The 21,185-nt window shown below is 56.1% G+C and overlaps 3 protein-coding genes across 6 annotated transcripts; all 3 read right to left on the bottom strand.

Moving 5' to 3' along the window:
* Window positions 1-548: 548 nt before the first annotated feature.
* SPEM2 (SPEM family member 2) lies at window positions 549-2,505 on the bottom strand. The gene is made up of 3 exons (XM_019745089.3): window positions 2,177-2,505; window positions 1,954-2,011; window positions 549-1,802 (listed from the first exon to the last, which is right to left on the bottom strand). The coding sequence occupies exons 1-3, from the start codon at window positions 2,312-2,314 to the stop codon at window positions 565-567; spliced, it is 1,434 nt and encodes a 477-aa protein (XP_019600648.2). The 5' UTR covers window positions 2,315-2,505; the 3' UTR covers window positions 549-564.
* A 140-nt stretch (window positions 2,506-2,645) lies between these two features.
* On the bottom strand, window positions 2,646-5,950 carry SPEM1 (spermatid maturation 1). The gene is made up of 3 exons (XM_088801944.1): window positions 5,427-5,950; window positions 5,270-5,330; window positions 2,646-5,074 (listed from the first exon to the last, which is right to left on the bottom strand). Exons 1-3 carry the CDS (start codon window positions 5,568-5,570, stop codon window positions 4,332-4,334), a joined length of 948 nt encoding a protein of 315 aa, XP_088658070.1. The 5' UTR covers window positions 5,571-5,950; the 3' UTR covers window positions 2,646-4,331.
* A 138-nt stretch (window positions 5,951-6,088) lies between these two features.
* On the bottom strand, window positions 6,089-21,154 carry NLGN2 (neuroligin 2). Of its 4 annotated transcripts, none has more exons than XM_019745154.3 (8): window positions 20,264-21,153; window positions 17,173-17,866; window positions 13,792-13,842; window positions 11,505-11,654; window positions 11,145-11,354; window positions 10,845-11,037; window positions 9,884-10,480; window positions 6,089-9,045 (listed from the first exon to the last, which is right to left on the bottom strand). In XM_019745154.3, the coding sequence occupies exons 2-8, from the start codon at window positions 17,621-17,623 to the stop codon at window positions 8,172-8,174; spliced, it is 2,526 nt and encodes an 841-aa protein (XP_019600713.2). In that variant the 5' UTR covers window positions 17,624-17,866; window positions 20,264-21,153; the 3' UTR covers window positions 6,089-8,171. The 4 variants fall into 4 exon arrangements, with proteins under 4 accessions (XP_019600713.2, XP_019600710.2, XP_019600711.2 ...); XM_019745151.3 differs by having other exon boundaries at window positions 11,145-11,330; window positions 20,264-21,149; XM_019745152.3 differs by lacking the exon at window positions 13,792-13,842 and having other exon boundaries at window positions 20,264-21,154.
* Between the last annotated feature and the right edge of the window lie 31 nt (window positions 21,155-21,185).

Here is a 21,185-nt window from a genome sequence, read left to right on the forward strand (position 1 = left end):
GCCAGCACACCTCCCCTCTTACCCATTGCCTGCTAACTCATTCATTCAAACACTCATGTATCCCAGCCTCTTGACCATTTCTGAGACTGGGAAGACCATGGCCTCAGAGCCCTGGGAAAGGCCTGGAATCCAGAGCCTTGGCCTTGTTCATGCCCTTCGCTGGGTTGTGGGCCTGAATCTGCCCAGATGTGGAACCTCCAGGTCTAGAATGTAACCTCATCTTCTTGTGTGGGTTTGAGCCTCTGAGGTCCCTTTGGGGACAGGGAGAACCTCACACAGAAAAGGTGACCAGGGACCAGTGGTTTGGAGTCTGCAGCTGCAAGATCTACATAGTGCCCGGTGAAGGACCAGGAGAGGCCTGCAGGCAGGACGATAGCCACTAAACTAAGGGAAGCAACACACCAAGGGGACACTGGCTTCTCATTTAATGAAGCCAAGGGCAGGGACTCAGTCTGGCAGAAGGAGTGTCACTTCCCACCCACAGACCACCACAGTGTTTCTTGGACTCTGTTGCTCTTTATTCCTCTCTCCATGCCCTGCCCCACCACCCACATTTGCCTCTGGTCAGTTAAGTTTCCCAGTCCGGCTCCTGTGCAGTGAGGGCCTCGAGGTTGAGCTGGAAGGTGGTGGCAGTGAGTTGGCCCGTGCTCTGTTCTCCTGCACCTGCCGCTTCAGCTCCAGACTGTCGTATACCTGGTAGTTGGCATTGCCCCCCGGGCTCCGGCTGAGTGGCATGAAGGTGGGTGAGGGTGTATGGGGTTCAGTAGCCTGGACTTCGGGCAGGGGCTGGGAGGAGTGGGGGAGTAAGGCTGAGCTGGGAGCCAGGGCCTGTTGGTATGAGGCCTCACCCAACACGGTGAGGGAGGTAGATGTTTTCAGAGGGTGCCGAATGGGCAGCGGCTCAGCCCATTCGGCCATGTGGTGCCGTACCTCACGGGCATCTCGGGAAGTGTAATTCAAGTGTCCTGTGGATGGGTGGGGGCTGCGGTTAGGCAGGCTATAAGCCTGGCTGGGGAGGCTCCGACGGTGGGACTGTGGGGAGTAGTGCTCCTGGGCCTCAGACCGGGAACCCCAGGGTACCAGGGCAGATGGAAGCTCAGAGCCTTCCAGACCATGCCGCTGCTGATCGCAGGAGTCATACAGTAGCTGGCCCCCTGAGGGATAAGAGCTTTGCCCCCCAGGGACCCAGGAGGGGTTAGGGGGCAGCCGGTGGGGTGGTGGTGGAGACGAAGTCCACTGCTCAGCCTCCATATTGCCCCAGGTGCGGGATTGTGAGCAGTGGGGCCCATAGGACTGCAACCTCAGTTCTGACTTGGCTTCCACACGCTTGGGCAGGCAGCGCAGCTCCGGTGAAAGATAGAGAGAGGGTGGTGGCAGACTGGCCAGGATCCCACCCTGTCGGCCCCACAGCCTCTTGTTGGAGGGCAGCCCCTTTCTTTGATAGAACCTTCCCCAGCGCCCCCGTGGGCACTTGGGATGTGGGGAAGACAGGTCATCCTCTTCCTTCAGGAAGGAGTGCAGGTCCTCCTGATCATAAGAGGGCATCGGCCGCAGCCGTGACATCTTGTGGCTGTGATGTGGGCTATGGAAGGGTAAGCAGTTTTGGGGGAATTGTCTGTGGTTCTTCCGACTCTTCTGGTGGCTGCAGGGGCGACGGCGGTTGTGGAGATGGTGGTAGAAGGAAGAGTAGCAGCAAGTGGGTGGGGCCATCTTCACTTCTACAGGGTCCAGGGTGCAGTGAATGTGGACATCTTGAGCCCTGACATCTTTGGGGGAACTTTTACAAGTCTGCAGGATTTCATCTGGGGGAGGCAAGAGTCCATGAGGTCAGGGCAATTGTCAGAAGAGTTCAGGGTTGGGAATGCTGGGGCCTGGGTTTCTGGGGCTGTGATGGTAGCAGGGTGGGGACGGGGGTCAGGGGGCGTCCCCTACCTCTCTAGCTGCCATACTTACTTTTCTGATTAATCCGACTGATCATCTTGTCTAAGGCATTCCGGAGCCCATGCCACATCTGGAGGTGGAGTGGGGTGGGGTGGGAGTGAAGGCCAGGCTCTCCACCCTCAACCCCCATGCCCCTCCCAGCCAAGACTGCTCTTGCAGGGGAAAGTGCAGGCTGCAACTGGTTCCCGCCCTAAGCCCTCTTCACCCTTAGGGATGGTCCACAGCCATCACTGACCACAGTTGCCACATTGATCCCAATGTTGGTAAGAATGATGAGGCCCAGCAGCAGGAGTAGGACATCCTCAGCATCCTGAGGACTTTCTTGGTATTGATTGCAGCACCCCAGGGTGTTATACCAGAGCTGGTTTTTCATGGTGGGGGGGTCCTAGGGCCACCTGGGCCGCCCCCCCCCACCGGCCCCGACCCACACTGCACTCATGCCAGAACCTGGGGACACCTGCCAGCTGGTGAAGGAGCCGAGTCATAATGAGGCACGTGGGCAGGAGTCACAGTACAGAGGTGGCAGCTCTTTTATCCATTCAACCGGCCCTTTATTAGCCATCTCTGCCCTTGGCCCAGTCTCCAGATATCCCCGAGTTCAGCCTGTCCCTTTGTCTCTATGGGAGCTTGCTTAACTGGACACCTGATTCCTGATTTGTAAATATGGTAACTACAGTAGTGAGACAGTCTTCATAGGGATTGACTCATGAATAAAAGATTTCCTTTATTTCATTGTTCTTTTGAGACATTGTGGTAGCTTATGTAGCCTGTTGGTACTCCCCATCTACGCCTACTTGGGGCTAGCATCTAGGGTAACTAGAAGGATGGGTAATAGCAAGAGTCCCCTCTGAGGTGCTTCGCTGTACCATTCCCTCCCTGTCCTGTCCATTTCCCTGTCATATCACGTCTAGCACCTACCCTATCCGCCACTTCCTGGTCAGGGATTTCAGCGCTAGGTGTTGGTGGTCACTGAGCCCAATAGCCCTTTGCTTCAGAGTTAGACTGATTTCCACCTTGCTGGGGTTGCTGCCTCTGGCAGGGACCACTCCTAACCATGGTTTCTCTCCTTAACCAATTCCCCTCCCACTGAGTCATGCCTCCAAGTTGAAAAACTGTTAGCTGCCACCTTAAGAAAACTACATGAAATTCAGAAAGCACAAAATAGATGTAATTGTTGATATGAGAATAGGAATCTTCTATTTAAATCAGGTTCATTATTGGGTTCTTGTGAAAGGGGTACTCTGGGGACAACGAGTCATTTGTTTGCACAATGAACAACTCAGCAGAAATAGAGGAACAGCCAAGGGGCATTTCCCATCAAGGCTCCAAATACATAGTAGGTGTTCAATACATACCCACTGAATGGAATTGGCTTCAAAAGAACAATGATGTTATCTAAACGAAAATGAATAGAGAAGCAAGGCATTTAATAAAAGGCCTATCTGCTCACATTTCAGGAACCCATCTGGTATGAAGGTGAGGTCCAGCTCCTTCAGCCTGGGTGCACTCTCATGGCCTTTTATTTTCTAGTTATGTGTGTGATTGCTTGTGTGTGATCCCAACTATCTAGGAGTAAGGGTAGGGCCTGGGTTTCCCTGCTCTCCAGTGGATAGAATATTCTGATGAGTTTACATGGCAAATTGAGGAAGATGGGAGACTGATGGACCAGGCTGACTCAGTGGCAATGGGAATCTACCTTTGGAAGCAAAGGGATGGAGCATCTAAAGCTGTGAAATTGATCCTTGGTGTCCATGTGACCATGAATAAGTCACTTGGCCTCTCTGAGCCTGAGTCTCCTCATTTGTGACATGGAGGTATGAATCAGAGGAGTGAAGTCACAAAGGGCTGTGATGTTATGATGAGACAGCCCTTGAGAGTGTCCCTAATATTTCGTCCTCTGCTCCCAACCTGCTAGAGTGTACAGGAACTTCAGGTTCTGACTGGGAAACTGTGAGAACCTAGCTAGCTTCACTCTCAGTCGTCCCCCCAACACCTCACCTGTAGCTGCAGGCTAAACCTGGATTCTGGCAGGAACCAGATCTCTGAGGGGCTAGGGCCATGGGGATGAGGGTATCCCCTCTAGTGCAGGACTGCCTACTGATCTGGGACAGGTTTGGTGGTTGAGCTGGGAGCTTCTCTGGGCACTAAAGGAAACGGTAGAGGCTGATGGGAACCTTGGAACCTAGAAGGGCCTGGGAATGGGCTGAGGACAGGGTTGATAGTGAGGGTGAGGCTAAGAGGTTGATGAGGACCCTCAGGGCTCTCTCTTCCTGGCTCTCTGTTGCCAGGGAGATCATTCCCTGGGCAACCAGGGCTTCTGGGTGCTGTGTGGCAGCCCCCCCTACACACACTACCACAAACCACCTCCTCTCTTTTTTTAATTCTCCCAGTCACCTCTCTGTCAGGGGACGGTATACCCAGTTCTTGCCTGCCCCCTCAGCAGTGCTGGATCCCGAGACCAGGGGGTAACAGTGGGACAGGGCCTCCACCTCCTGGGTCAGCTCCCGGAGCCGCCGCCTCACATCACGGGCATCATACACTATGCGGCCTGAGGAGCGACGTCGGGGGATATCTGGGACATTTGCTGGGCCCCGGAAGAGCGGCAGAGCTGGCGGAGCTGGTGAGCACTGCTGCTGCTCTCCTTCAGCCCCCATGCCCCCTCCACTGTTCTTGTGGCTCAGGACCTGTGGGCTAGGGGGCGGAGGGTTCACAGGGTACACATAAGCCTCTAGGCCCAGCTCTGACAGCATCTCTCTTCTGAGGGGCCTTCCCTCTCTGGTCTGCTGGAAGCGGATGGTCTGGGGAGGTGACACCACAGCATCCTGGGCCCAGGGATCCCAGAAGCCCTGGTTGGATTGAAAGCCTTCCCAGTCTGCGGGGTGATCCCAGTTGTGGGAGCAGTTTGCTGGGTGCTGATGAGGGAGCCTCCCCTTGTCATCAGTGTCAGGGGCCCATGCTACTGGGCAGTGGGCACGGTGTGCTGATGAGCGTCGATGGCGATGACGATGACGGCGAGTGGGTGGGGGGGTCACAGTCATTTTCACAGGGTCCATGGTGCATCGAAGGTGGACTGCAGGGGAGTTCTGCTTCTGGGGCTGCGTCTTCCTCCCAGGTGAGGATGACTTAGAAGCTTCTGTGGATCAAGGAGAGGTGAGAAGCTGGGGAGGAGACTGGCTCCTACAGGGGGTGGAGAGTCAGGGTGCGGGGAGAGAAGCTGGAGAGCTATGGGGAGAGAAGGGAGATCCAAAGGGGCCAGGGCCAGTTTAGGGTTAGGGCTAGAATGCTGGTATCTGCTCCTCCTATGTCCCAACACTCAGGCTCCACTTACCTTTCTCACAGACAATACGGCAGAACATGCGGTGTAAAAAGCCACGGAGTTTGTGCCAGAGCTGGGGGGAAGGACACAGTGACCCCAGGCCGACCCCAATACCAGGCCTGCCCCCCAGCCATCCTGCCAGCACCCTCCCACCCAGGCCTGCCCTGACCAGCGTCACCATATTGATGCCAATATTAATGCAGATGATGAGGCCCAGCAGCAACAGGATGGAGTTGCCCAGGTCCTGGCAGTTGTTGGTGTTGGGGCTATGATACGAGGCCCACCCGGACCGTGGCCACTCAACCATGGCCATGGGGGTCCCTAGGGCCACCGGGGCCCCTAGGCCCCCAGCCCACTGTGCCACAGTACCCACCAGCCCGCCTGCCTCTCCCAAAGGCTCCTAGGGGTCAGCGGGTCACAATGACACTGGGGCTGTCCCTCACAATGTGCCAAGAGGGAGAGACCTGGGCCCAGACCTTGGCAGAAGCCAAGCCCTTCACCTTGCCTGCTTCTCCTGTAGCCAGCCACCTGGATCAGCCCCTAGCCCTCGGGTCTGTCTGGTGTCTGCATCCATCAGCCCCTTTGATCCTTTCCTACACCAGGCTCTATACTCTACACAGACATGGGTCCTGATCTTAACTCCCTAAAAAGCCCCATTACCATAGCAACCTTACCCAGCACCCATTCTTCCTTTCTCTAGGACTTCTGGAGCTATTCACTGGAAAGGGTTTTGGGTGCGGACCCACTCCTCCTTCACCAGCAGTCACTTCCCCGAGGCTTGTTTCTTCAGAGCCCCCTGCCCCACCTCCTAACATCACAACAGGCACAATCAACAGTTAAACTTTTATATTTACAATATTCTCTTCATCTTTTGCCAGGTTTAAAAATGTGTACAGAGCCGCGAAGGATGGGGACATGGGATTGTCAGGGAATTGTTCTGGGGAGAAGGGCTGGGCATTGGAGTCCGTGGCTGAATCATGGGGCCCCCCAGCCCCTCTCCCAAGCCCCAGTTTGGGGGGCATCTGTCTAAAGGGTTCAGAGCCCAGGTCCCTAGCATTTAGAGGGCATGGCTGTTTGGAAAGGAACTAGATCAGGCAGGGGAAGGGGTGGGAAAAGAATGAAGTTTCCATGGGTGGAGGTGGGAGAAGGGACAGTCAAAAGGCAAAGTTCTGGGGAGCCAAGACCAGGGATTCTGGATCTGGGTGTCAATGGAAGACAGCACCCCACCCCCTACTCAAATTTGGCACTAACAACCCACAAAATGCCAGCAGATAAGGATTCTCTTCCACTGGTGTCCCTTAAAACCCTTCCTGACATGGTTCTTTTACCCATAGACTCAAATCCTTTCTCCTTGGGTCCCCTCTGAGCAGTCACCTTACATGTCCTTTCAATTTTTTTCCTGCTGGTGTTTACCCAAGCCCCATCCCCCACTGCCCCCTCCATCTGCTCCTCAGCATAGCTGACCTCATTCTCTCCTCAACCTGTCCCGTTTCTCCCCTTCTCTCTTCCCTTCCACCTCTCCTTTCCTTAAGCTTTGGCGGTTGAGGGAAGAGGGGATAGGTCAAACAAAGGGAGCAGGCAGTTGAGGGGAGAAGCTGGTCTGACACTGAGACATGGGATGGCTTCAAAGAGGGAGACAGAAATGGGGGATAGGGAAACTGAGGCAGAGGGAGGGATGAGACATGGTGAAGATAGAAGAGACACATAGGTAGAACCCCTTTAGCTGCCACCTCCCTCTCCCCTGTAGCCCACCTGCCTCCACATTTACCTGCTCTGGCCCAGGACTGGCACGTTTTGGGGGTCTTCACCCTGTAAACCCACCTACCCAGTTTGGCACTGATGAACAATGGTCTGAGGACTGAGGGAAAGGCTGTCCTCAGACCCCAGTAAGGGCTTTGGTCAAACATGCATGGCCTCTATGGGTGGCAGGTCCCACACCTCTGACCCCCAACTCAGCATCTCTAGGGGAGGGAGGAGCAGAGCTCTTCCCTCAGGCCTTATATATCCTCCTCAGCTTCTGTCAGTTTGAAGTCTCTTCCCACCTGCTGTGGTGGGGAGAAATTAGGTGCTGGGCCTGAGGCCTGGGGATGCAGAGAAGTTGGAGAGAAAGGGGCAATCTGCATGGGAAAACACACATCCACATGCAAGAACGTTTCCACTCTGAGAAATGTACCCTGGACCCATGGGAAAACAAGTGCCCAGGCAGCACAGGATGCACGGATCTCCCCTGCCCCCTTGGCAGGAACTCTGGGTCTGCCACCTGTGGAAGGCGAGGCCTACCCAGGAGAACGTGCTTCACCTGGCTTGTGCCAGGGGTGCTAAACATGCTTTGCCGGGGCAAACGGGGCAGTGGGATGGGGGGCGGGAGGCTGTGATTTCCTCGATACTTCCCAGGTACCACCCTGGGTTATCTGGTGGCCAAGGGTCACGATATGTGAACACACCATTTCCAGGGTCTCCATGGGGTAGGGGGGAGGGAGGAGATGGGAGAAGGCATGAGGGAACATGATTCTGGGATACAAATCCCCGCAGAAATTCTTTGAGGGGGCCAACATGTGTCCAGGGCGGCAAAAAAAACACCTCACCCTGCACATGGGAAAACACACCCCCTTGTGAGAAAGCACACCTCTGCGTGGGAAAATCCTTCCACGCTTCCACACACCGAAGACTGGTGTCCCAATGGAGGGGACAAAATGCCCCACAGTTGTTCAAAGGCCCAAGTCCAGAGAAGAGAATGGGCCTCTCTGCATGGGAAAAACACGCATCCCTGTGAGGAAACCCATTTCCACCTAATGCTTCTCCACATGTGACAACTCCACAGGAGAAAAGCCTGTTGCCAAGTCCTCCTGCCTGCCTTCCGAGTGGCACTTCCTGTGGGTGGGAGGGCTGGAGAGGGCCCCCCCAAAGCCGCTCCCTATACCCGGGTAGTGGAGTGGGGGTGGGGTAGCGTGTTGTTGTGGCTGGTAGCAGTGGGGGGAGGAGCGGGGAAGGGCCCAAAGGGATGGAGGGAGGGGGGTGGTGGAGGAGGTGGTGGCCCCAGGCCACTGGGCAGCAGGGTCAGGGCCCCGGGGGCCAAGAGAGGCACATCGTCCGGTGCCCGGCGCAGGGCCAGGGTGTAGTCGGGTGGGCAGGCAGGGCGCAGGGCCTCAGCAGGGTCCGCCCCGACACCACCACCTCGCTTCAGCTGCAGTGACACCAGCTCTTCTTCTGGTGGCAGCTCTCGGCTGGTGGCGGGGAGCAGGGGTCCCCCACCAGGCACACCAGAGCCTGAGCCACCTGGGGGGCTGAGCCTCCTGCATCGCAGCTCCTGCCGCCGGTCCCGCTTGTAGTAGAGAGCGGCAAAGGCAAGGATGTTGAGGAAGAGGAGGGAGGCGCCCACAGCCACAGTGACGCTCAGCTCTGTGGAATAGTCCCGGGAGTCCCCGGGGAAGCGGTCATAGGCCCGGGGGCCTGGCTCAGGTTCGGGTTCTGGTGGCAGGGTGGCAGGTGGCGGGGGCCGGCGTGTTCCAGGGGCGCCAGGGGGTGGGCGAGGTGGCCAGCGTGTGGCGTAGGGCGGCAGGCGTGTGGTGGTAGTGAAGACCTCTGTGTGTAGGTTGTGCAGATGGGGCACGAGCTCCAGCCAGAAAGCCACCTTGTTGGCACGGTAGTTGTCACGCACGCGTGGCTTCAAGCCAATGTGCAGGTACTGCTTCTCCTTGCTGTTGAACTTGCTCCACACCACCTCCTCGAAGCGGTTGGGCTTGGTGTGGATGAACTTGGTGTCCTGTGGCACCGGCTGGTTGGGGTCGCTGTGGGCATAGGAGGGCAGGGAAAGGAGGAGTGAGGGTGAGGCTCCGACAAGTGTGGGAGTGTGGGTGAGGAATGCGGAGGGAGACAGACAGAGATGCAGAGAGCCAAGGAGACAGAAGGAAAGTCAGAGAAAAAGAGGCAGAGAGGCAGAAATGTATACGAAGAGACAGAGAAACTGCCAGAGACAGGGACAGAGATACAAAGAGGGATGAAGACAGACTGCCAGAGACAGCCAGAGATGAGGACAGAGGGACAGAGACAGGCAGAGACAGACAGAGAGATGGCCAGTGAGAGGCAAAGGCTGAGACTGAGTGAGATAGAAACATATAGAAATAGGGAGATAAAGACACACGAGAGACAGCCAGGCTGAAATTAGCAAGCAAACAAGCAAACAGATCAAAGAGAACAAAGGGAAAAGGAGAGATATGAATGGATTTCACGAGAGAGACATAGAAATGGCAATAAAGAGACAGACACACACAAACCCTTACACATGCTCAAACACAGATGGGAGCAGTCAGACAGAGGGCAGAGCACTGGAAGAAGAGAGAGGGTGGGTAGGCAAGGGAGGGAAGGAGAGACAGACATGGAGCCAAAGCCACCAAATGAGCCCACCCCCAGAAAGGACAGGCACTTCTCTGTGTAACTGCTGAATCTCTAACATGCAGCCCAGTGCCTGGCACAGAGAAGCGATCCAGCAGGTGTCTGTGTCAAGAAGGCAAGAGTGCCTTAGTGGAGGGATGATGGCCTTGTGAGAGAAAGAGAAGGATCTGAGGATGGAAGATGTGTGTGTGTCTTGACCTGCAGGGTGCCCCACCCAGCCCCTCTGGCCCTCACCCAGTCTTGGCGAAGTTGGTCCAGTAGGTCATGACCACAGCGCTGAGCATGACATCATTCTTAGAGAAGTTGCAGGGGAAGAGGTCGGTGGCACCCACCATGGGCACACCAAAGACATAGGGGAGCTCATCCCCGTGTGCTGCATCTGCCCACTCGGGCCGGCCCTCAGCCTGGCAGTGGTGGTAGAAGGTGTAAAAGTAGACAGGGGACTGATAGTCGGCGTGCAGCTTGGCGGTGGCCACGGCTGGTGCCACCCACTGGTGGTCAGTAAAGAGCGCCAGCAGGGTCTTACGCCGCATCTCGCCATTGTCCCGGTCGGCCCAGTCTGTGTACATAAACTTGATGGTCTCCCTCAGCACATCCTTGCCCTCCGGGTAGCCATACAGGTTGTCCACAAAGTTGGAGACTGTGAAGTCGAAGGCGCTGGCGGACACACCATCCTCGCTCTCTGCTGAGTCCTCCACAAACTTGAGGCCCTCTCCTTGGTTGACACCAATGAGCATATCGTAATTGAGGAATTCTCCTTGCTGCATGAGGATCTCAGGGTCATCAGGGACGACGTCACCGTCCACCACGGGCCCAAAGGCGATGTGGTAGCTGGGGAGAAGGGGTTAAGCTCTCATCACCTGCTCACTGGCTTCCTCTCAGTTCATCACCTGCTGAGCCCTCTGCCCAAAAGACCCTTCTTCCTAGTTAAAATCTCATCTATGAGTCTTTCAGGGCACTTGACGTGTTGGGAGTCTCTGAAGCACTTCCTGGCACCTTGTGCATACTTGCTGTGTTTGGACACCTCCACTTAGGGAAGGTTTCTGAGAGCAGGCAGGGCCAATAGAGGGGCCTGAAGTCCAACTCTCTTTGCCAAACAAAATGCCTGTCGGCACCCCTAACCCTCAACCTCCTTGGAACCAGCAAAGAGTGAAGACCTGGACCCAGTCCCCACCCCTTCCCCCCATGACCGTACCGGGCCGGCTGTACATCCTGGTCCACTAGCTCCCGGGAGGGCTTCCGGCGCAGACACTCCACAGCTTCAGCACTGTCCTCCCGGTCACAGCCCACCTTAGCTGCCAGCAGTCGCGTGTACTTGAGCGGCTGATAGTTGACAGACCAGCTGGAAATGGCAGTGCCACTCTGGGCAATGGCCTTCTGGAATAGCCCTGGTGGGACAGGTAGGTTTCAGGCTGGGCAGTATCAGCCCAAAAGAGAAGAGGGACCAGGTAGGTTCAGGGGTGTGGGATGAGCAGGCTGAAGAGGTTACTGGTACCTTCTGAATGGTGGGAGAGGATCAGAAGGTTGACGCAGGAGGCCCCTGCCCCGGACCCAAAGATGGTGATGCGCTCGGGGTCGCCCCCAAAGTGGGCAATGTTTTCACTGAGCCAGCGTAGGGCCTGGATCTGGTCCAGGAGTCCATAGTTGCCTTTTGCAGCCTGGTCTCCGGTGCTGAGAAAACCTGGAGGTAGAGGAAGAAAGGGGGCTACCTGTGGGTGTTACAGTGCCCTTGTCTCCTATTTGGGCAGCTCAGTTCAGCCCAGAAGCCACTCTGCAGCTGCTGGGCTTAAAGGAGCCTCTCCCACCAGGCCCCTCTCCCAGACTCCGGCCCCTAGAATTGGCTGTCCCCCCTCACCGAGCACCCCAAGCCGGTAGTTGAGTGTGGCTACAATGACGTTGCCGTAGGCGGCCAGGACAGACCCATCGAACATGTTCCCGGTGCCCTCCATGTAGGAGCCGCCATGCAGAAACAGCATCACAGGCTTCTTCCCAGAGTCCCGGATATCTGCGTGGGGAGGGGATGGGTGGGCGGGCCAGGGGTTGGGGAACAAGGACACAGTGAGACCAGAAGCAGCACCACCCAGCTCCAAGGCCTGCTGAAGACCAGCCCAGAGCTCAGGGGACACGTTACTCCCGTCCCTGGGGGGCAAGACCGGATTCCCCTCCCTCCCTCCCCAGCTAGCCCTGGCAGGTCCTTCCCTACCTCCTGCCAGTCTGCCCTACAGCACTTCTCCAAATGCCAGGCAGACCTTCCAAGAAGCCTAACAGAGGCAGGGGTTGGGGTAGCCCTCCTCAGGGCATCTGCTGGATCCAGGGAACCCCATCCCCACACACACATAGCAAATCTCCTTCCTGCTCCTATGAAGAGCAAGCTCCCAAGGCTGGCACTAGAGCTGAAGATACTGGGATGGTCCTGGTCTTTCCTCAGACTTAGACCTTGGTTGGGCCTCAGCTCCATGTGGTAGCCTGGTCTGTGGGTGAGGGGGTGACAGGCCTTAGGGTCCCTAGGGGCTTGGTCTCCTCCCCGCCCTAATTCCTTTCTAGGTCACCTCCCCAGTCGCCATGGCAACCCCCAGCCTAATTACTGTGGCAGAAGGAGGCAAGGTAGGAAAGATCCTGCTTATTGAAGCCAAGGTGCAGCTCTCAGACCCCTCAAACTGATCTGAGCCCTGGGTTCTACACCAGACCCCTCTCTTGTCATGTCCCAAAAGGATCCCATAATCACTGCCACATGTAGTAGGCACTCCAGACTGGACAGAGGGTGACTAATTCCAGAAGAGGGTGGAGTCTGAGAGGGCTTGCCACGGGCCCCAAGGCTATAGTAAGTACCCTGCCCTGTAGCCCCTCCATGATTCACCATACCACCAGGACTGGGGTCACCCTTGGCCCACAGGCCCCTCTCTTTCTTGACACCTGCAATCTCTGACTAGCCTGAGGATTCAGCAAACAAGAACCAGGCCTGGGCCTCCACAGCTGGTCCCTAGCACCTCTGTCCACCTCCCTCAACCTGCTAGAAACTTTCTTCCAGCCAGGTCAACCAAAAGGTCACTAAGACATCCCGTCCACCCACCACAGACAGCTTCCTGCCTCTTGTCTCTTAGGACCTCCTCTGCCACCTCCCTCCACCTGACTTTGGCCTGGAGCTCCTAGGTAGACAGTTCCCCTTCTGTGTCTTCCCCAAATCCTGTTCTTCCCTTTGTTCCTGAACTTCCGGTGGCCTTCCAGCAGTTCAGGCTGGAGTCTCCTTCCCTCCAAGGTCCTGTCCTAAATGTCCTCAGTTCCCCCCCTTCCTCCCCACCCAACACCTCCACTCCCAGTGTGGGGGGAGGGGAGTCAGAAAGGGAAGGAGCAGGAAGGGGGGCTTGGGCAACAAGAATTCAAAACCGACAACAAAAAACAGGATCAAGAAAGAAGAAAGAAAGAAAAAAACAACAACCAAAAAGCAAGAAGCTCTCGGGGCAGATTCAACAAGAAAAGAAAAAAAGAAAAACAAAAAAAGAGAAAAAAAAAGATCCGTTTTTGGAAAAAAAGAAAAAAAGAAAAAAGTTCTTTGCATTTTTTTTCCAAAATTTTGTGGTGAAACTTCAAGATATTGGGCCCTGTTTTCAAAAATTTCCAAATTCTTTAATTTGCTTCAAATGTTTTCGTTTTCTGCATCTGACAGGCTTTTGGAAATTGTAGCAAGTTTCTGATGTTTCAATTGTGTCATCAATTTGCCAGCTTTTTTTTTTTTTTTTCAAATGTTGTTTTGCTCCAAATTAAAATAGTTTTTTCAAATGTTACATTTCTCAAGTTTCAAAACAGTCCAAATTTCTGTCAAACTCTAAACATTTTATCCAATTCTTTGGTTGTTTTTTTTTTTTCCCTGACATTCCAATTTCTTTTTTCACTTTATTTTCGCCATGTTTAGTTTTTCTTGCAGGTTTTCTAGTGGGTCCAACATTGTTCAAATTTCATTTGAAGTTTTCATAATTCTTTTTTCCAATTATTACAAATTTTTCTTTTCTTTTCTTTTTCATTTTTAGTTGGGAGAACGACTGAGGGCCTTGAGGGCTGTGGGGGTATTTAGTTAGGGGCAGGGCCGTGAACGTGAATGTCCTCTTATCAGCAACCACATGCAGCAGCGGGATTTTTAAATCTACCTGTGTCTGGCGGATTGAGCGTCGCCTCGTCACGTTTTTTTGTGAGCGGACCTAAGACCGGGAACACAAAACAGAGAAAAAAGGACAATTTTGTGGGGAAAGATGGGGGTTGGGGGAGGTGGTGGATGGGGAGGGGAGGAGAGAAAGCAGAAAAGGGGAGGGTGGGGGGCAGAAAAAATAAGCCAAAAAAAGCAAAATTTGTTTGCAAGAAAAAGAAACCAAGAAAAGAGAAAAACGTTTCTACAACCCAATTTTGTTCCCCTCCCCGGAAAAAGTCATGCCCCAAAGAAAAGGCTGGTTTTGGGGGGGTGGGGCGGCTGAGTGGGCTGAGGCCTGTCTTAAGACATATTGACTCTGCTGGAAAGGATTTGGCTTGTCGATATATTGGCTAATTGCTGGAAATGAAAGGTGTTAGAGGGAGGGTGGGAGGGAAGGGGAATCTCGCCAGGGAGCTGGGAGACCAAGGCCAGCTGTGCCACCTGGGGCCACCACTCACACAGGCCCTCTTCAGGGCCAGCCAAGCACCTCCCTGTTCTTCCAAGCTGTAGAGAGGAGGGGCTGCAGCAGAAATGATTCTGCTTCCCTCTGGACCAATCTGGAGGGCAGAGGGTAGGTTGGGGTTGGGGGGCAGCCTGCTCCCAAAGCTCACAGCCCCTGGAAGCCTTCAGCTCTCTACTGAGGGCTATGGGTAGGTCAGCTAAGGCTGCCTGCCCACCTACCCAGCCTCCCAGCTGCCAGCATTTCTCTTCCATCCACACTCACAGGCCTGGCTTCTCACCCCATCTCCCCAATGTGGGGCAAAGCAGGGAAAGGGGTCATCAGGTCTTGCCCTCCACTCCACCTCTTCCCTCTGCACCCCCCAACCTCATCCCTCACCCAGGCTGCTCTCCTCCCTCCGAATGGTAAATTTCCCACCAGGGGCACCAGCCCCTCACCAATCCCTGTTCTAATGCCAAAAAGTCCCCCTCCCCAATTGGGGGTTCAATTCACAAATAGGGAACAGGAATCACAGTGCCCTGAACCAGCCTGACACAAAGTGTGCCCACGGTCAAGGAAAAGGCTCAGACTGGGCCCAGAGTTTGGCTTCAGGTTTCTTTCAGATTGGGGGATTAGTCAGGGAAGAGCTGGAACCCAGAGGTCTGGGATTCCCCCAGGCTGACTGGTTTCTCCTCAACATCAGGGGGAAGGATGGGTCAGCAAGGCCCAAGCCAACCTCTTGAAGGCTTCTGCCAACTGGTAATTATGGCCCCATGGGGACCCATGAGGATCAGGGCTTGTTCTTTTCTGTGACAGGATAGGGATGGGGATGAAGTCAGCAGGGCCTGCATGCTCATGGGAATATTAAGTGTGTGTGTGTGTGTGTGTGTGTGTGTGTGTGTGTGCCTGAGTCAACCTCCTCCTCCCAGAGCTGGTGTGAAGATTCAGTGAGATCACCTGAATGTGTCACGCCCCAAGCAGGTCTGCAGTAAGTGATGGTTAAAAATATAGAAAGTGTGGGCACAGGTGATGTGGGGGTGAGGTGGACAATGTATGTGGAGGTGTTGGGGTAAACAGTCCATTGGTAGGAAGTGCTGGGTGGATGTTTCACATGGGGGGGTGTTGATGAGATAGCCTACTAAGGGGGACATTGGGTTGGACAGCCTATATGAAGATGTGGGGGGTGGAGAGTCCACAAATGGAGAATGCTGAGATGGACAGTCTGTTGTGGAGGCAATGGAATAAAGACTTCACAGGAGGGAGGCTGCTGGGTGGGATAAGTGGTCCATAAGGAGACTGGGGAATGTGGAGTGGATAGTGCTTATGCAGAGGGTGTTGGGGTAAATGGTCTATCAGGGTGCTTGGAATGTGGGTAGGATTGGAGTGGATGATACTTCCGTGTGTTGTGTGTATGGGTTGCTCTAAGGCATGGGGAGGGGTAGTTAGGACGTTAGGGAACATGGCTGATATGAGCAATATATGGTGGATAATCTATACGGGAGGTATTGGGAAGGACAGGGGTGGGTACGAGGTGCATAAGGTGTTCTGTGATTGGCATGAGAGAACTTTGGGTACAGGGACTGTGGTGTGAGTGGCCTGGTGGAGTACATCGTCCAGGGTGCAGGGTTTGGGGTAAAGGTCTCTCTACGTATGGGTATTACTAGGGCACATGATCTATATCCAGGGACATGGGGAGCCACAGGTGTGGGTGATGGGGTACACACTTTTTAGAGAAGTGTTGGGGTGTATGCTGTGTGAGGGTGTTGGGAATTGTGATGTGTGGGGTGTTGGAACACATACATTGCCAGTGTGTAGGTTGGTTGGGTACATGACCTGAATGTTGATTAGTTGAAATTCCTGATCTGTTGAGGGACTTGAGTACATGATGTAGGGGTGTTGGGTGTATAGGATGTACATAGAGGGGTTCCTGGGTACCAGGCCTGTGTGTAATGTGTAAAGTTGTTGGAAAATGTCCTGTGTGGGTGTGGTAGGAGTGGATCGTTTCTGTGGAGGTGTTGGGGTGTTTTGGAGTAGTGACAAGGGATGATAGAAGGATAAAGTGGGGGCTGTGAGGATGGTCTATTGGGGTGGCTGGTGTCCTGCTGATGACCTGTTGTTGACAACTAGAAGGTACTCTGAAAGATACTCTGGTTAATCTTAATATGCTGCAGGTTAGCAGGTGGAGAACTGTCCAGGGGGAATGTGCTGGGGGTTATGAGCAGGGTTGTAGTGAACTGAGAGTTGGTTGATAAGACAGCCAGTGGGAGAGCCCCAGGGAAGGTGTTCGGATGGGAGTGGGTGGGCTGTGCTGTGAATGGAGGGGCCCTTGGCAAGGAGTTTCCCTGATCCTTCAGGGTTGTGTAGGGGTCAGTGAACACAGCATCTTGGAGAAGAGGCACTTAGCTCAGGCAAGGGGCTCTGGATGTGATGTGATAGATAGAAGTCTGCAGTGCTGGCCTAGGGGAAAGTAGGAGTCTATTCTGTCTATCAGGTACAGATGTTTCTAAACTCTGCCAGAGACAAGCCCAGGCCTGGGGGTGGGAGGTGGGGCACAGCTGGAGGGGTGCCTAGGCAGGTGATGGATGTCGCCATCACCCGATCACCCTCAGTGGTCATTCTGTGCCTCTGTGGGGACAGGGTGGGTAAGTCCAGCCCAGTGTCTGCTGACCTCTCTGTGGGCACAAAGAACTGCTGGGATGGCTGTCTGTGGGGCTTGTTCCTGGGACTGCCTGGTAGGCACCCGCACATTCCCAGAGGGCATGCAGAGCGGGCAGGGACATACTGTCTGCTCACTGTCTCCACAAAGCCTAGCTCTCAGCCTGGACTGTGCCAGTGCCTGAAGGTTTGCATGTGCGTTTGTGGGCTGTGTCCACGGGGTGCCCAGTCTGGTACCCGCGCCCTTACCGTCCTCAGTGGGCACGTAGAGGTTGAGGTACAGGCAGTCTTCACTCTGGTTCTGCACATAAGTGGCGGCTGCCTCCAAGTTGTCGGTGAACCACACAGGCAGCATGATGGCGGGCAGTGCCCCGTGCAGATTCTGCGGGCAGGCGGGCGGCAGGGTGGTGGCGTTGCGCACGCCGGGCCACGAGGCAGGGGCCTCGGGTGGCTGGAAGCGGCGGGCGCCCAGGGGTGGCGTGGCGTAGGGCACGCCCAAGAACTGCACGACGGGGCCCAGGATCTCGTTGTTGAGCTCGCGCCGCACACCGCGCACTCGCCCGTAGGCCGTGTTCACCACTGGGAAGCGTTCCTCCCCGAGGCTCCCTAGGCCCAGGCTGCCGGGGGCGCTGCCGCCTGGACCCCCTCCCCCCCGTTGAGCCCCCACCAGCCCCACCAGACACAGCACCAGGAGCCACATGCTGATCGGGGGTACCCCCCCTCCCTCCCCGGGACCCCCCCCCTCGGAGAGAGAGAGAAGGGGGGGAGAGGGAGGGAGGCCCCCCTCGCCCCAGGAGGGAGGAGGGGGTGGGGAAAGGAGGGAGGAGGGGGTTGGGGAGGGACCTGGGTTAGACTGGACAGAGAAGGGGTCTGTTCCTCTCCATGGAGGGGGCAAGGGGTGGGGAAGGGGATGGAGGTGGGAGAAGGTGAAGGCAGGCTGGACCTGCGGAGAAGAAGGACAGGGTATGCAAGATACAGACGGATAGAGAGAAAAATACAGAAGAAAGGTGGAAGAAGGGAAGGGAAATTGGATGGGGCAGACAGAAAGGAATGGGGAAACAGAAGAGACAAGTAGTTAGTGACTTGGAATTCAGACCAGTTGCCCCCATTCTTCCACCCTCAGGCCCCCTGGCACCTCCCTCCACCCCAGCCACCCCCTTTGTCAGCAGGGACCCAGATAGAAAAGTCTGAGGCTGGCGGTGGGGTCAAGATGTGGTAAAAGTCCGGAACACAGCCAGAGGAGAAGGACGGCCAGCTCCCCAGGCCCAGCCCACCCCTTCCAGCAGCTTTATCCCTCCCAGGCAGGTTCTCTTCAGGGACTCAGGAGTCCTAGTTCCCACCTCCCTGGGAGGGATGAGGTAGACAAGGAAGAGAAAATAAAAATACCAAGTCATTAATTAGCAGGAAGTGGAGGGTTTGTTTATACGTGTTAATTACTCCTGAGCTGTAATTTCATGGCATTGAACCCCCACACCAGGCCAGACTCAGGCCTTTCTTGGGACTGCACAAGCCCAGCACCTCCTCCTCCCTTCAATATCCCATTCATTCCCTAAGGATTTGTGCAGCAGAGGTACCCCTTCCCGCCAGGTTCTCTCCATTTCTTTCCCCAGAAGTTAAAGTGCCTTGAGTCAAGGGCTAGAGTAGGGAGGGGATGCTGGGGGGCAAATCCGGGGACAGATTCGTGATCTTGTAGCTGGTTGCTGGGCGACAGGATGCTGCCCCGCAATGTTACCTCGGCAACGGGCTGCAGCTTTAACCCTGGAGGGGGGTTCTGGAGGAAGAGGGGAAGGGGCTGGCTTGGTTATGGGGTCCATTCAGGGCATGAGGGCAGAGGCAAGAGTCAGAATGCTAGAGTTTCTCCCAACCTTAGTATAGAGGAAGAAGTACATATGTTTAAAGGAGCAGGAGATTGGGGGCATAGAGAACCCTGAAAGACCCGCCTCTTGCCCCTTGTTGGCCAATCAGAACCTAGTCCTAGTGACCAGGCCTCTGGCTGGGGAGAAGGGGTGCTGAGGCGGGTTTGGAGGGCATCAGATGCACACACTGACTGCCCCCCTCCCACAGTCTTGTACAGCTTTGGAACACAGACACCTCTTCTTCCTTGCATAGCATTTTGACCCATGTCCTGGGGGCAAACCTTGGTTTTCTTCTCATCCCATCCCAGCTATTTACCTCCCCTTCCCCTTGCCAGCCCCTCATAGTTGCTGCTCTGATGCCTGGGTGCTCAGGGTAGCAGGGACAGGACAAGGGAAGAGATTGGACTGAAGGGGCAGACACCCAGGTCATTTCAGCATCCCCCCCCCCCCCCCCCAGCCGCCAGAGCTGTTTGCTGACTCGGGGTTTTCAGAGCCAGGCGCCAGCCCGCGGGTGGCTCTCTGCAGGTGTCAATTTATTCCAGAGATGAGGACACAGGAATCCTTACCACACACACCCAGTCATGCCCTCCCCCCTTTCAGGTCCTCTTAAGCTCCTGTAACCTCATCACCTAGAGGGGGCTTGGGTTGGCTCCCTCAGGATCTCCTCTGTCCATGCCAGGCTGGGCTCTGCTTCCATGGCCTTACCACCCCCTCCCCCTCCACTAACATTCTGTCATCCCCCTCCCTTAAGGTACTTTGGGCCCCTGGCTTTCTCCCTGCCAGCTTCTCTTCTTCCTTCCCACTGTCCCCCCATCTCCCTTCTTTCCATAGTGCTCCTTCAGAGCATCTTTCCTAGCCTCTTCCAGCCTGCTCCAGCTCTTGCCTTCAGTCTCTCGCCCTCAGTCTTTTTTTATCTCTCTTCTATATCTCCCTCCTTAGTGTTTCTCATCTTTCTCCTTCAAATCCCTTACCCAAATTTCTCCCTCAAGCCTCCTCTCTTTCTCTTTCTCCCTCTGCTCTCTCCTCTTTCCCTATCTCCGTTTCCCCCATTTTCTCTCCCCTGCTCTCTCCATCTCTGTCTACCACATCTTGCTCTCCCCTCCTCCCTATCCATTCCTTGCTCTCTCCATTCCTGCCCAGGCCTGACTCCCCCAGCCGGGGAGAGTTGAGGGACGGGGGCTCAGGCCGCAGGCCCCCCCTCTTCCTGCAGTGGGGAAAATGGCTTGGCCGGGAAGGGGAGAAGGAGGGGGAGGGGGAGATGGGAACACACGGGGTCTGTGGACCCATTCAAAGGATCATTCATGGGCTGGAGAGAGGCAGAGACAAAGAGACCGAGACACAGAGACACGGCGAGAGCATCCCTAGGCGGAGACACGCAGACAGAGCAGGGTGGGGGAAACCAGGCGCAGGGAAAGAGGTGGGGAGTGGGAGACCCCAGTGGACCGCCACGCAGTCCCCTCCACCCGGCCCAGCTTAGCTCCTACCTGGCTCAGCCCTGGGGCCGTGGTGCCTCCATCCAGGGCTCCGAGTAGGGGGCGGACGGGCTTCGGGAAGGGGGCGGCGGCTTCTGAGCCCCCGCGGTCCCGCAGGCCCAGCCCCCGCCCGCAGCGCCTCGCCCGGCGGGGGAGGGGGATCGCCCCAGCCCCAGGGGGCGGGGCCGGGATCTAGTCGATCCCCGGGGATAGGAGAGGTAGGGGATGGGGTCAGGAGGAACCCGAGAACAGGGAACCCCGCAGTAGGGACGGCGGAGCCAGGAGGGGGCAACGGGACAGGACTGGATTGGGGGTCCACTGGCTCCTTGGGCCGGCTTCGAGGGACCAGAAGGCGGTACAAGCGGAGGATCCTAAAAGATCGGGTACGGGAGGAGGAGTCCACGGCAATCCCCAGGAGCCCGGAGCCCGGGAGCGCAGGATCCGCGGTGCAGGGGCAGGGATCCAGCCGGAATCCTCGGGGAGGGGGAGGGATCTAGTCGATCCCGAGGGCGGGCAGGAGTGGGAGGTCCGGGAAGTCAGAGGAGGGCGGGAGCCGGCACGGCTCCTAGGAGGGAAAGCAGGGGTAAGGGGTAAGCTTCAGGGGACGCTCAGCAGACTGAAGGCCCGTACTCCTGGCTCCGCGCGTCAGGGCCCTCCCGCCCCGCGTCCATCCCAGCCCGAGAGTGATGATCCGCTGGCGGAGCAGCCGCAGCAGCCCCGCGCGTCACCGCGCGGCCGCCTCCCCCGCCCCCTGCAGAGAGAGAGAGAGGCGCACACCCCTCGCTCGCACCCGCTTGCCCGCCCGCTCTCCAGAATGTGGGGGGATTGGAGACGGCGGAAGAGGGCGGGAGTGGACAGACCCACGGATGGACGAGCGGACTGGGGCAGGGTGGAGAAATCGCCCCCCAGGTCTCCCACCCTCGGGTCGCTCGCT

Source organism: Rhinolophus sinicus, chromosome 12, assembly GCF_057876585.1.
Source record: "Rhinolophus sinicus isolate RSI-liver-muscle chromosome 12, RSI-T2T, whole genome shotgun sequence".
Lineage (NCBI taxonomy): Eukaryota > Metazoa > Chordata > Mammalia > Chiroptera > Rhinolophidae > Rhinolophus > Rhinolophus sinicus.

What these genes read in the sequence shown, in the direction of transcription:
- SPEM1 (XM_088801944.1), bottom strand. Translation starts at nt 5,570, where the DNA reads ATGGCCATGGTTGAGTGGCCACGGTCCGGGTGGGCCTCGTATCATAGC. An exon ending in GCATCAATATGGTGACGCTG is followed by an intron (nt 5,331 to 5,426) that starts GTCAGGGCAGGC and finishes CCTTCCCCCCAG; the next exon opens with CTCTGGCACAAACTCCGTGG. An exon ending in CCGTATTGTCTGTGAGAAAG is followed by an intron (nt 5,075 to 5,269) that starts GTAAGTGGAGCC and finishes CTTGATCCACAG; the next exon opens with AAGCTTCTAAGTCATCCTCA.
- NLGN2 (XM_019745154.3), bottom strand. Translation starts at nt 17,623, where the DNA reads ATGTGGCTCCTGGTGCTGTGTCTGGTGGGGCTGGTGGGGGCTCAACGG. An exon ending in CAGGATGTACAGCCGGCCCG is followed by an intron (nt 10,481 to 10,844) that starts GTACGGTCATGG and finishes CCTTCTCCCCAG; the next exon opens with CTACCACATCGCCTTTGGGC. An exon ending in ACCAACTTCGCCAAGACTGG is followed by an intron (nt 9,046 to 9,883) that starts GTGAGGGCCAGA and finishes CTATGCCCACAG; the next exon opens with CGACCCCAACCAGCCGGTGC.
- SPEM2 (XM_019745089.3), bottom strand. Translation starts at nt 2,314, where the DNA reads ATGAAAAACCAGCTCTGGTATAACACCCTGGGGTGCTGCAATCAATAC. An exon ending in GGATCAATGTGGCAACTGTG is followed by an intron (nt 2,012 to 2,176) that starts GTCAGTGATGGC and finishes CTCCACCTCCAG; the next exon opens with ATGTGGCATGGGCTCCGGAA. An exon ending in CAGTCGGATTAATCAGAAAA is followed by an intron (nt 1,803 to 1,953) that starts GTAAGTATGGCA and finishes TGCCTCCCCCAG; the next exon opens with ATGAAATCCTGCAGACTTGT.